At 43.4% G+C, this 14403-nt stretch overlaps 1 protein-coding gene and 1 long non-coding RNA gene across 9 annotated transcripts in view; one reads left to right on the top strand and one right to left on the bottom strand.

Annotated features, from left to right (window-relative positions):
* LOC108628115 (protein kinase shaggy) overlaps positions 1-6126 on the bottom strand; it is a 50698-nt gene extending 44572 nt beyond the window's left edge. For 3 of the 8 annotated variants that reach the window (XM_026816222.1, XM_026816223.1, XM_026816224.1), the window contains exons 1-2: positions 4411-6126; positions 4213-4333 (exon numbers count right to left, since the gene is read on the bottom strand). In XM_026816222.1, coding sequence (XP_026672023.1) covers positions 4213-4333; positions 4411-4503 — 214 coding nt within the window. In that variant the 5' untranslated portion in view covers positions 4504-6126. Of the gene's footprint in view, positions 1-3190; positions 3297-3913; positions 3983-4212; positions 4350-4410 lie in introns of those variants that run through there. The other 5 variants (XM_026816221.1, XM_026816227.1, XM_026816228.1 and 2 more) reach the window with 5 other exon arrangements.
* Positions 6127-7134: 1008 nt separating this feature from the next.
* The window catches only part of LOC108628113 (uncharacterized), a 48362-nt gene continuing 41093 nt past the window's right edge, over positions 7135-14403 (top strand). Inside the window, exons 1-2 of the long non-coding RNA XR_001916766.2 lie at positions 7135-7253; positions 7806-8090. This is a non-coding gene — a long non-coding RNA (uncharacterized LOC108628113). The remainder of the gene's footprint in view (positions 7254-7805; positions 8091-14403) is intronic.

Here is a 14403-nt window from a genome sequence, read left to right as displayed (position 1 = left end):
TGACTGTATAGCCAATACATCCTTAATCAACCGTGGATCTTCAAAGCTAAATTTGTTCCTAAAACCGGAGCGAATCTGACTGGAAAATTCGCGTGCCGCGAATGACTCGAAATCTGAGGGGCACATCGATCCGGGTGGATCACGGCACGTGAGACGGTAACGTGATCAACCTTCTTGTAACGAGTAACGCAACGCAAGTAGCCGTGACGTTGCAACGCGAAGGAAGATAGTCGGGCACGCGTTCACCGATTTTTCAAACGGAGGGAAGGAACTGGAACTGGGTCGGTGTACACGGCTTTCAGACGGGGGATGAAAATGTGGGATAATATTGACTCTACGAGTCTTTTCACGAAAATTGGCTTCTGGGATTAACTTTTACTATGAAAAGAAATCATATCGAAGCTGGGTAAGCAAAACAGACGATGTACTCTTGAGACGTAATCAGCCGACAAATAAAAATGATAGGAAATTATTTCTAACTGGTTCTCGTTCACTTTTTCGTCGAGAACTACTTCTTACCGAGCGTCAAAAATTGCAGTTAAATTTGAATAATATACATGCGCAAAAAAGTGAAACTGCATATTCAAAAGAAATCGCGTCGATCGCCGTTGGAGCAGATCGAAGCCCGCCGGAACAGACGATTTCAGGCCGAGATTCCTCGACACGCTTTCTGCTTTTTTTGCGCGATTCACAAGAGAGGAAAGATCTGACTTTTCCTAAAACTGGATTAGCCCATCGTCGATGACAGGCACGTGACACGCGCGGTTTCGATCCTGTTCGATTCTAATTGAAAAATTTTTCTATTGTACGCCCGGATCACGCGTTCCGTCCTGGAGAACGCGGCGTAATATTGACCCAGTTCTCCTGACGACCGCTACCGACTGTCATGAATGTGTCATGCGATCATTTACAGCTGATGCGCCCGCAGCTCTGGTCCCGTGAATTTTTTACGCCGACCAGCTTCTTTCGACGCGGTCAAATGCGGGCTGTGCTCGAAAGATTACCCGTCGTCCTTCGAATTTTTGTGAAAATCCACGATTCGACCTAATTTCAATGCCGATCCGCTTGCGTCATTACGTCACACGTTCGTAACCAACTGTAATTGTAACGTTCATGAGCGACGGTGATGCAAACAATTTAAAATATAAATAAAAAATAAAATCCGGTTGGAAATCGCCGAACGCCAGTCGGCATAAAAGGATTAGGGAGGACGATCGATATCATTAACCCACGGGATATGATGATAATCGTGGGGTTGCAGGTTTATTTATCATGCAAATTGATTAGATAACGAACCGCTGCATCGCTCGAGGGGGGCACGGGAAAGATTCGAGTGGTTCGTTTCGTAATGCACCTGGACGTGGCAGGACCCTGTTGCAGACGAACGATCGTGCAACGATTCCTCTGCGTGCAGAAGGGCGAGTCGCCAAAAATATACGACGCGAACTGCGTACAGTACGATGGTACGATATGACGGTAACGGCGATTGACACCACCGGCTCAGACGAAAGGTCGTTATTTCGGTCCTAAAATCATTGGCACACGATTGCATTTATTTTAGCAATTCAATTCTGACTAATAACGCCCGACTATATCGTGCGCATTAAATCCGCTGTCGTTCGAGGGTTTATGCGAATATTGATTCCCTATCGGAAATGGAAAATATTTTCCAAAGGAAAATGAATACATTCAAAAGATGCTACCTACCTACGTACTTTCTCCAACAATCGAATCCTATCAAAACGTGTTGTAAGACACGTCCTCCTACACGACTCGGAGGGCTCCCTTTTTCGTGGAAATTTATTTCTGCTTTTTCGACGATGTATTAGAAAAATATACAAGCTATCGAGGTCGGGCATACTTCATGAGAATATGTACGCAGGTGAATTTAATATACGTAACAGACCGTCGAGCGCTAGAAATAGACACCCTCGCGTTTCCACTTCTTTCTTTTCTCCAGTGATTATTTTAACGTTACGCAAGCCTACATCGACGACCTTTGTAATATTGCAACGGGGATCGTGGACGTTTCCCTGGACGAAAACGTCCAGATTCTGAACAAATATTTTCTATGCCGAAGATGAAGAGGAAAGGTAGAAGGAATGATCGATTTTGAATAAATGTTAGGCGAGGTGGTACGAGTGCATATTTCAATTTTATTCTCGACTATCCGAATTTTAAAAGGAGCCAGTAGGGCGTAGCCCAGTGCTCGTCGTGACGCATTTCTTCTCGCATTGTTCCTATCCTAGCTAATAACTGATCTTGGAATCCTTCGCGTTTATAGAGAAAGAGATACGGTTGTTTACCCTCTAAAATCAATTGCAAAACTAGTTTGAGCATTTGTTAAAGAACTGAGAGCACAAATTGAAAATGTACACGCTGGAAATCGACGTGATTAACAATTTCCTCGCTAACAACGATTATTCGCTTAGTCATGCTGTAACTTCGCAATGAACCGAAAGAAAGTTCTACACGTGAACGGAGTTCATGAATATTTATGACAACGGGAACCGAAATTACATTTGATTAACATTGCATGTTAATTCAGTTATTCATTGAAGCCATTAGAATAGCTGAATGTACAATTGGTCGAAGACAGTCTTTCATATAAGTATAGACTATTTTTGGCAATAGAGCTTGCATAAGCAGTTTGTAAAAAAAGATGGCCCGTTGCTTGAACTTTTTATTGCTAGCCATATTTCATGTTCATCGAACGTACGATAGGATTAAAGTTCGCTTTTCTGTTTAGACAATCTGGCCGTAGAGTCGAACGATAATTTCGTCATTAACTATACCTTGGTCGAATAAAATATCAAATGAATTACTGATAAACCGTGTAGCGTCTTCGACAGTGACGATGATGGGTTCTACTGTGACTCGTTAAAGTTCCCAGCAGTAATTTAAATCTACTCTATAGGATCTATTCACTATTAAAATATATCCACAACCATGCAACATAGACATGCTGACGTTGAGCGAGCAACAGTCACTAAACTTGCATCTAAACTAAGATTTTCTACTATCCATACACAGGAAGTGCTATGCCGTTAGAACATCGGAAATCGTTAATTGCAGTGGTATCAGCCGAATGCAATGTTTCTCGCCCTGACTACGATCCGAGGACGACGTTCTACCGCGTCTACGTACTTTCTAAATTACGAGCAGATATTGAAGAGAACGTGTACGTAACGATTTCTGGTAGCGACTGAGAAGCACGTGATTTTCGTGGACACCCTCCTTGGAAAGGGTCGCGGTTTCACGAACCTCCACCGGGCGATGGTCGAGAAGGCGCGAGGACAGCTACGGCACAGCTAATGGAAGGAATATAACGAGGTCATCGACTGGTCCCTTAACAATGTTTCGAGCGACGAAACCGAATTAAAGTACATACGATTTTATTCGTTAGGTTCCACTAGTTGTACATTTACCTTGATCGTTCGAAAGATCATAATTGACTCGAATCGAGGATCGATGATTATTATAAGATGCAATGCGATGACGATCAAAGAGAATCTAAACCACGTGCTGTTACGGATGATCAAACCTTTACTGCTCGTTCGACACACGAGCCAAAAACGTAATTCATGATCCGTACGCGACTGGTAAAAATGAGTTTGAGCAGCAAAGGTGAAACGTACGTCGTACCTTCGCACGGTCTCGAAGCAGGCCCCCCGTGGTCCTGAATACCTTTTCCATGAATCCGTCGAACCTTTCGTTCGACCGACGATCTGACGGGGAGAACTTGGGACACCTCCGACACGATTCCACGTTATATTCCTTCCACTGCGCAATTGCGGGCACGCGTGTCGCGTGAACATCGAATTCAGCGGAAAAGCCACGGGGGGAAAAAATGAAAATTACGAAGTCGGTACATCCGAGGAACATCCGTTGAAAAAGTGATGGGCCCCCCTACCCTCTTCATCGGGTTGCACCCGCTCCATCGCCACTCTCCCAAGAGTAAACCCAGGCACTCGCACGCAGACGCGCAGCTCTGCATTCGGAGACGGACACAGGCGAAACGAGCCCAGCAGAAGCGACGATAGAAAGAGCGGCAAAGGGTGAAGAGGGGCGGCGAGCCAAGGGTGGGGATCGTGGGTGGGAGAGAAAGAACAAGAGATACTATCCGGCACGGTAGCGGGGAGCAATCGAGAGAGACGGACGGATACTAAGAGTAAAAGCTATGCGACGTAGAGGTTAGGTAGTGGTACTCACTGCTCACTCTCACGCCACCCAGGGGCGGATTCGAGGGTGCGTTGGTGCAATCGGCAAAGGAGGTGGTCCTCGGTCGGCTGCTCATTTTGATGCTTCTTGACCCGGTTTTCTCCGCCACCACCTGACCACACAGAAAGCTTTTTTAGAAATAAAATAGCTGTTTCCTCCGCTGGTCAGAAGGTTTGCTATACTATCTACCTCGCGTAAAGATAGCCAGCAGTGCTCTTCGGCCGTCGTCGTCGCCGTCGCCGTGGTCGTTGTTGTTATCGTCGTCGACACCACCTCGGACATCAATGACAGCACGAACGATGATAATTACATCGCACGCACGCATGCACGGCCGCACGGTTCGGTTCTTCTATATTACGCCACGGCCGCGCTCGATCGATGGATGGAGGGAGAGAACGATAGAACGAGACGAGACGATACGCGGCTGGAGAGAGACGAGGTGGAAGCGAGATAGAGGCGAGAGAAAGACGGAAAATGTAGGGAGGGAACAGGAGGGATATAGATGGGAGGGAAGAGCTACGAGCGAGCAAAGCGCGCGCAAGATCGGGAAAAAGAAACTACGGCGAACAACGACCGACGATGGTTCGATCCTCGCGATTCCTTTGAAAATCACTGGAGTCAAGGATAAAAGGCGGTCCAAGTCGTTGGAATCTCACAGGGGGTTCACTCTGTCAGCACTTTCTTCGGGGGACACCTCGTCTCCGACGATCGTGGTGACGCGGTCGATGACGGTAGCAGCGACTCTCGAACGCTGCTTTCTCGCACACTTGGGTTATTTCGTCGTTCGCGGGAATAGCTTCCCGCTACGGGCTTCCCTCGCCCGTCGACGTTCTACGATTCGCACGACGACGCTTCTCTTTTGTCTCGTCCTGTCTGGCTCGCCAAAGCGAGATCCGATCCGCGATGCACGAACGCGAACACTTGGACAGCGTCCGAATCGACACGATCTGCGACAATTTTTCGTATTAACCGTTAACAACCCTATCACGCACCGAGAAGTGCGGTTCTACTACCTAATAACCTGACGAGGGCGCGAGGTGTCGCGGAGAGCCGTGCTGCGAGGGGAGGCAGGGCTTGACGTTTTCGGAATGGTTCGTACACTGGTCTGGTCGCCAGTGGAGGTACACTCGGTAGCCTTCTTATATAGTACAATTCCACGATGATCCGACCGTCGGGTCGGATTTCCTCGTCGTCGTCGTCGTGTGAAACACTCGCGAACTCGCCGTTTGCGGCTTCTGTGAAAGCCGCAACGCGATGAATTTGCTCTACTTCGGATATCGATACTGGCAATAGTTTTCAGAGACTTGCATCGTATACCTACACACGCGCTCGAGCACTCTTTTTCGACCGAACGGCGTAATCGTCGATCGTCTCTGTTCCTTGTTCTTTCTCCCTTTCTTCTCTCGCTTCTGCACTCGTACTTTCGGAACGCACGGGGGAAGCCTCACCTCCTTCTCTCACTCGTTCTATCCACCTCGATGTACCTAGAATCTTGTCACTCTGCGAGTCGTCAGGACAGAAGATCGTCGACTATGTCAGGGGTTTCGTGCACGCTTATTCACGATATCACTCTTTGAGGATCCGAGCCGTGATGACGCCGACGTGGACGACTTCGTCGTCGCTCGTGTTGACGTTGCTCGAGGGGAGGTCGTCGTCTCTCGTCGTTGTCCCTCTCGACGATCGTCGAAAACCACTGTGCGATCGTACGTCGAAGCCTCGAGCCTGGCGGGACACGGATAAAACGCGCGAGCTTCACTTACATGGAAAATCAATCGTCGCCGATCAACGGGGTTTTTCTCTTTCTCGCCCAGCACACGAACACCACACCAGCTACGAATTTTTCGAAGCCTCCTCAGACATTGACCCGTTCGGGCTAGATCGGGCCACTCGAACGTCGACGAACGTTGCCGAATGTGACGTCGATGATACCCCGCCTTGCCTCTTACCGTGCCGATTGTACGTCCGCCATTACGAGCGGAATGGCGTCTCGATCACGTGGGGTCCTGACATCTCGCGGTCAAAAATCTACTACCGAAGTGCACAGCGGCAAGTACGACTACGTCACAGGAAACATCGTAATTCGAACAATTTCGATGAATAAACCTGCTGAATCGATGGATTTATGGAAAACATAATTGCACGATGAATGAATGGTATAAACCATGTGAAAACGTACCATAGACATTTCGCGTATCAGGTATTCTCATGATAAGCCTGATCGATGCAATAGTCATTTAATATGCACTTTTCTACCTGAATACTATAATTGTTTACTTTGCATAGTAATTCGTAGTTTAATAATCCACGATTACTAACATATCTTATTCTTTCGAAAAAATATATTATACTTTTCATCACTTGATTTGACTCATGGCGTCCGTCACGTGATCATATCACGTGATGCATACTACGCGGTAAAAGTCTTCTCTCGACGACTTGGACGGCAGTGCTTGTTCGTCGTGTTAAAAAATCTTACATATTGTCGAGGATAAGTATTATTTTCAATAGTCTCAACTTCCACAATGATGCACAGTCGACTTTTTGACTCTGCACATGATGGTAGGTATTTTCGTTCGTGTAATATATCGTGAATTTATGAAAAACATAATTGAACGTTGAATGAATGGTATAAACCGTATGAAAATGTACCATAGAAATTTCGTATATTAGGTATTCTCATAATAACCGTGATCGATGCAATAGTTATTTAATATGCACTTTCCTAGATGAATATTATAATTCTGTTACTTTGCATAGTAATTCGTAGGTTACTAATCCATGATTATTAACATACTTCATTCTTTCGAAAAAAATATATTATATTTTTCATCACTTGATTTGACTCATGGCGTCCATCACGTGATCATATCACGTGACGCGTACTACGCGGTAAAAGTCTTCCCTTGGCGACTTGGACGACAGTGCTAGTTTAGTGTTAATAAATCTTAAATATCGTCGAAGATAAGTGCTATTTTGAAGAATCTCAACCTCCACGATGATGCACAGTCGACTTTTTGACTCTGCACATGATGGTAGGTATTTTTGTTCGTGTAATATATCGCGAATGAGTGACAAATTGTACGCAGCATCGGGATAGGATCTCTAGTGCACAGGCTTGTATAATTCTCTGTCACGGTTATTATATATAATTAAGTACGTATATTTTGTACAATTGTGATAGTCAATGTAAGGAATGATCAGTAGACAGTAGATTTTATGCATTTGTCCATCATTTTTATTGACAAGTGTCATGATCATAAGCATACGAACTATTATATTAAAAGACGAGTTCTCATTACAATATTTATAGCCTATTCAGAAGGAATTTATTTAACTGATCGCATGAATATATAATTCGGCATACAAATCCGCAATCTAATGATCAGAGAAACATAGATCTTTATAATTTTCTAATACATTGTCAGAATCATTGTCTTCAGCAAAAAGCTCGTTTGAAAGATTGGTTTCATACTCTGCTCTCTTGTAAAACCTTAGAACGACAATTATTTTGAGCATTGACGAGTACCTGCTATTACAAAAATCATTGTCTGTATTAACATGCACTGGTTTGAATACCATTACAGCAGAGATCATCTTTAACATCGCGCTTGCGAGCATCGTGTCCAGCCTCTGCTGGCACCTGGTGGAGGTTTCCCATGAAGGGTCGAGGCACCCCACTCTCGGTCCTTCGCGGCAGTCACCAAAGCGCGGGCTAAGGTTCAAGTTGCATTTTAGATGCGAGCGAACACGCATCGTTTTCGGTTAGTGGTCATGCACCGAGTTTCGTGAAATCTGACGTCCGCGAGGAGCGAAGCAGGTTCGAGTGGTGCCTGGATATCTCATCGTGGATCTCGACGTTGACTACTTGGGTGAGTGTTTTGACATTTATTCAATTCGATCAATGTTAAACGTGATTATTCGACGATGCACCTAACGTGCATCTGACAGCACTTGAACGTGCACCTTATGATTAAGCTACACGATTCCCGTTCATCGTTACTTTAATATTTCGTTTGGTGTTCATTGAACGGAACTGCTACATGTATTTTTTTTGTGAATCATGATTATGTTCTTGCGATTGAATCGCACGTGGGGGTGGCGTATACACGCAGTATATCCGGTTTATTAAATGATTGTCTCGGAGCAGGACAGATGATAGATAGGTCGAATTGATGTCAACATTCTTGATCAGGAAGTCTGACCAGGAACTTCCAATTGTCGTACCGTCCGCGTTATGCCGTGTCGTATAATCTTTTCATAGTAAATAACGAAAAGGTAGGAAAGTGATTAGGAAATTCGGGTGACTCTTATTAAACAGCGGCTTATTCAATGATCTAACGAAACGTTTATATTTTATAGTTTATCAACCAGCATAAAGTTATAAATTGATGCGCGCTGGTAGGATCGCAGAAGTCACGTAGTCGGCGTAGCTCTCCGCCCACGTTCACGCTCGTTAAAAAGGATTAATCTAAACGATTACGTTATCAAACGATCGGAGCGAGAAAGGTATTACTACGGTCACGGCGACGTCGCGTCGGGAAACTCGCGTTATCCCGAAGCTCGTCCCAGCCAAATTGTTTTAGCGGCGAAAAGTTCGTTGGAAGTTTAGGAGGCCGCGTGTTAACTGGCCGCGAGGGTAGCACGTGAAGAACAGCGACGCATTAATACTAAACACGAATGTACACTAAGAATCTCCTTAACTTAGAAAGTTTGAATTTCTAAGGAAAGGAGAATCGCAAGTGGCGGCTGCTATTTCAAATGAATTAACGCACAGAGGGTTTCGGTTCACGAAACGTGTGCTTGTAATATCATGTTTTCCTGTTTAGACAATTACTGAGTACTTGATTTTCATTATGATTCATTAAAATTCGTAATCTGGTGAAACATTTTTCACGTTTGTTTAAATGCACTTGCTCTTCCGGAAAATACGATCGTGTACTTGGGTCCTTGCGCCAGGTATAATGCTATCGAACTCGTATAATCCGAACAGGCATCGGCACTAGATTACGATTCGAATTGATTCGTGTTTCGTCGCCATAGTGGGAACATTATTCGTTGGCATCTATACGCTGCGATTTGTTTGAGAATCGTAACAATGCCATTTTCATTAAACAAGCGGTCGATCGGCCCCTGCGTAAGGACGGTTATCGAAAAGGGATGTTACCTATTCGGTGAACACCTAGCATTGGTCAATGGGTACTGTTTCATTGTTGTTATTAACCGAAACCGGAGGAAACTGGTTTAGATATCTACGTATGTTCCATTTGCAAATAGTATCGGTTCAGAACAGAACGTTTATTGATCACGCAAAACTTTTACTCAGGATTGCAGATAACACTGAGTCAGAATTTTATTGGAAATTAACTGTAGCGTTAATTATTGTGTTCTATTCTACAACTGTACTTAATTGACAATATAAGTATCTGTATGTTTTAGAAACAGTAACAGTTTAGAACTGCTGGATGAATCCTTTTGAGAAAGCTTATATCGTGGGCCAAAAATGTATCGACGATCGAACCGGATGTTTACAGTAATGGGAGATATTATTCCATATTCCAACAAGAATGAAACATTTATTAGCCTTATGTAATTTTTATTAGGAATTGTAAGAATGACAATGCCAGCACTTTATTGAAAGAGCACACCTGTCATCAACACACGTACTCACGTTCCCAACTCGCAAACTAGCAATTACCGGTGTACATGCAGTTTAGACCGTAATTACTCCTGAGCATAAATAATTCCTTGCAGAACGAGTAGTCAGATATCTAGGTACGATTTACATTTCCGATAGGAGAGTTTCTCAATCTAAAATTAGCATCGCTTCGGGTAACGAAACATTTACTTATTTTATAATTTAAGCATTCTATCAAATATTTCATCGGTTCGCTAAGAGATTGATACTCGCACACCTGTCATCGACATGTGTACCCACGTTTGCAACTCGCAAACTAGCAATTTCCAGTATGTACGTGCAATTTAAGCCGTAATTACTCTTGAATATAAATAATTCCCGGTAGGGGAGAGTTTGAAGTTGGTCGTGGGTTTTCTCACGATTCCGTTCACTCGCACGGTTGAAGGGCTCGTTTGCTACTCGATTATGAGTGCCGCGGATTTCTCTAAATGGCTCCGATGTCTAATTTAATCGCACGCGTGGATCATTCACTGTTTTATCATGGATGCAGGTTTGAAACGATAGGAAGTATCGTTCGAGCGATTATTTACTGATTTAATTAAAACGAACTCTTTACACGTTCGAAATTCATTCTTCTGATGTAAAATTAATAAGTAAAAGATCATATCTCGAGATTAATTGCAGGTAGCACTGGCGTAGCTTTTAGATCGATATCTAGCATCGCGAGAGTGAATCATTTTCTAGTTCGTTCAGCTGCAAGATATTTTGTATGCCTTCCTTCGTTACTCGCACGCGATATATGCATATCTCTTTGCCGTCTTTTTTCACGTCGTAAAAGCTCCCCTCGTCCATTGTCACATCGAATTGCATCAGGTTCTTCTTGTTTCGCGATGGCGAAAGCCGAACGGGATGAGAATTAGAGAAGGAAAGAGCGGGTTTTAGGATGACGCGTTCTCGAGGCTTGCACTTTCGCGGCCTAACGAGATTTCAACGGCCAATTTCGAGCGTCTCAAGTCTTCCCTTTCGCTCCTCGGTGTTCGACAATTTTTATAGAATCAGGACTAGATTCCGTTGATAGGGTTCAGTCTCGTATCTTCTCGATCGAATTCAAAGTCTGGACGCGAGGGGTTTGCGAATTTTCCCTTTGAAGAATCACCTTTGTTCCTGCGGCGTTTAACTCTGAACTGAACTCGTCTTTTCTTCAAAATGTTTCACGAAATTAATTAACGGCGATCTTTTAAAGTGTACGTAGTTTCATGAATTATATCCCACGTACTAATTACTTGAATAGCTAGCTCGCAGTTGTACGAAATTTAGCAAACTCGGTTCCGTGTTATGTTTATTTTTGGACTTGGTGTTTCAGTTTCTATTTTAGTTACATATCAATAAATTTTATTGGAACTTCCAACGCTCCTGTTTAATCTCGGCAGCTCGGTTAATGAAAATCGATGCAGAATCGTCGTCTCGTTAATAAACGAAAGGCAAGGAGATTTATCGCGACGGGTATTTGAATATACATGGACGGCAGATTAGTGTCCGTCGTGGCCCGATGAAAGCCTGAAAGTCTTAACCGACCCCCTCTTCATATCGGTCCCCGACCTCTGAAAACGATTCGACGGCCCTTGCGAATCGTTCGGCCGTGAACGTACGCATTCATTTGCTCGGTTAAGCAGTCCCTTTCACCGGTTTTTCACTCGATTTCCACGTTTCGTCCCACAAGTGAAATATATTCGCCCGCAGGTTCGGTGATCAAATCGAAAATCATGCAACAGAGATTAATGACTAGACTGCGGATGTTTATGCATTTACAGGAATTTTCAATAATGTACAGACGCACTATATTCAGTGACATGCAAATAAACGCAAAATATCCGAAGGAAAATATAATTTATAATATTTAGAGGAGAAAACAAATGACATTTTCTGTGTTTAATTCTGTGACTGAAAATAGGAATTCGTATAAATATTCACAGTCAAATTAATGAACGAAAAGCATCGAACATTTTACCGTAATAATACCATTTGCGTAATTAGAGCTATTTTAATTATTTAGTATTATTCTTAATTCGCGATAAGTGCATTTGAATTCGGTAAAGAATACTGTGAAAATTTTTCGGCCAGGCGAAAAGGGGATATCGATTTCGATTCCCAATTGTTTCGTCAAACAGCCCGATAAACAGAGTCCCGCAAACGAAACGCATCGAACTTTTTACCATAATTACGGCCGCTCGTTGCGCGATAGAGCAAATAAACCGTTCTGTACGGTACGCGGAACTCGGGAACTTTGTTAAAAACTGCCACCGACTGCCGGCCTCGACCACTTTCATCGCCGCCCGTTCATTTTCAGCTGGCTACGTTGTCTCGTATACGCTTTTGCTTTCGAAATTCAACTGCGTCGCGTTGTACCGCGGAAAACTCGGTGCACGTGGACCGTTTTATTGCGTTACTGAAAATGTGATGCCGGTTTTTAATCGTATCCGGATTACTATTGGGTTGTCCGGAAAGTTCGTGCCGATATTTTAGGACAATTAAAACGCAACTCATTTAAATATCGTGTATGGTTGATTTTGATTGATTTAGCATTCGTGCTAATTAACGTAATGTCGAGCGTGGGTTGTTCTCGATTTCTGTTCTAATCATATCTTCGTCTGTGGTGGACGGCCTACCTGGGCGTTCTTGATCTTCCAGGTCGGAATTTCCAGCTTTAAACCGAGCAAACCACTTTCGCACAGTTCTTTCGGCTACAGCATCCTCGCCATAAACAGCGCATATCTTATTTGCCGCTTGTGTGGCATTTTTGCCCATTCGGAAAAAGAAAAGCATTAAATGCCTATATTGCACTTCATTTGCCACCATATTCTAAGGCGTACAAAACTGATAAAAATTAACGAATCGTAACCAATCTTTTTTCCAAACATGACTGAAGCTATCTCTTTCAGAATATGTACACATGTCATTTGTTTTCAATAATTGTGATATATTCAATCAGGTCTCTCGCGCTACCTACCGAAAATCGGCACGAACTTTCCGGACAACCTAATAANTAGTGGACAAACGAAAATTTTGGTTGGACAAACGTGAACAAATCGTGGACAAACGAATGTAATTTGATTTTTGTAAAAATTTGCATTTGGGGGTGCCAACTTCACGGAGCTAAACAGCGCATATCTTATTTGCCGCTTGTGTGGCATTTTTGCCCATTCGGAAAAAGAAAAGCATTAAATGCCTATATTGCACTTCATTTGCCACCATATTCTAAGGCGTACAAAACTGATAAAAATTAACGAATCGTAACCAATCTTTTTTCCAAACATGACTGAAGCTATCTCTTTCAGAATATGTACACATGTCATTTGTTTTCAATAATTGTGATATATTCAATCAGGTCAATCGGCACGAACTTTCCGGACAACCTAATATTTCCAATAACTCGATCCTCCTTGTCTTCATAGCAATTCTATTAGATTTAGAGGGAAACAAAATGGATAAGTAAATATGTACTCATCAAATTGGACGTGTCAAATCTACTTTTATAAAATTGGCAGTAAAGTTATTAGTATTTAAAACGGTAACGAGTAATTGTATAAATATTTCGTCGCATTTAGTTTTCGTATTTCCGATCTCAGTTTATTTCTGGCGGGACAAAACAGCTCTTCTGTCGATTCCATCGATTTCCGCGACGTTTTCATTCGCTATCTCTTTGATTGGAAATATCCTTCGTAAATTCTGATGAAAAACAGATTCTTTGCAGTTTACTAAAGAGCGGCTGTCACTGATTGATTCGCGTCATCGAGTGATCAATCTCTCGTACTGATGACTGCAAGATTTCAGCGTAGCAATTGAAATGCATAACTGGAACAGTGAATCGACTTGGCGTGCATAAAGTTGTTTTTTTTGTTTCGTCGACGATTAGGCGAAATCATACGGGCGAGCGGACGGTGCGAAATGGACGGTCGGTGGACTCGATTTCGAGCATCACGCACGATGGAAACCATTGAACCGACTGCATTCGCGCCAATGCAACGCAATGGTAACACAGGTTGTGCGCGTACGTTGTTTTCATGACTGACGGATGGAACGGTGGATTTAATCCCACGGCAAAGAGCCCGGTCACCGTGCAACGGAATAATCGCTGCCAACAAATAACCTGGAACGGTTTAACACTTGTCGATCGTCCGGGTTTTCCATATCGATACCGATCTCGTCGACTGGTTGTAATTATCAGCAGCGTTCCACGGGAACTTTCCCTGCTGCGTATGTACTTGGCGAACCGTCCAACGTTTTCATCGTCAGACAATTTTTAGGAAAATCGGGATAGAAACGCGTTCGCTCATGATTTATAAATTCCTCTCCTTGACTCACCTTTGCTATTGCAATCGCTTCATCTTCTCCGATGCACACTTTATTATATTTGCAAATTGCTATACATTCTCCTCCTACATATTCCTATGTCATCAATCAGTTTCTCATTCATACATTTACCATGATCTAATTTGGTGTTTCGATGAAGCATTCGCCTGCTGTTCAATTTAGTCAGTTCGTTGAAT

The sequence above is a fragment of the Ceratina calcarata genome, unplaced genomic scaffold (assembly GCF_001652005.2).
Source record: "Ceratina calcarata isolate Rehan_Ccalc_2016 unplaced genomic scaffold, ASM165200v1 scaffold5.2, whole genome shotgun sequence".
Taxonomy (NCBI): Eukaryota; Metazoa; Arthropoda; class Insecta; order Hymenoptera; family Apidae; genus Ceratina; species Ceratina calcarata.
The sequence above is the reverse complement of the archived record's forward strand: the minus strand, read 5'-3'. Positions and strand labels throughout refer to the sequence as shown.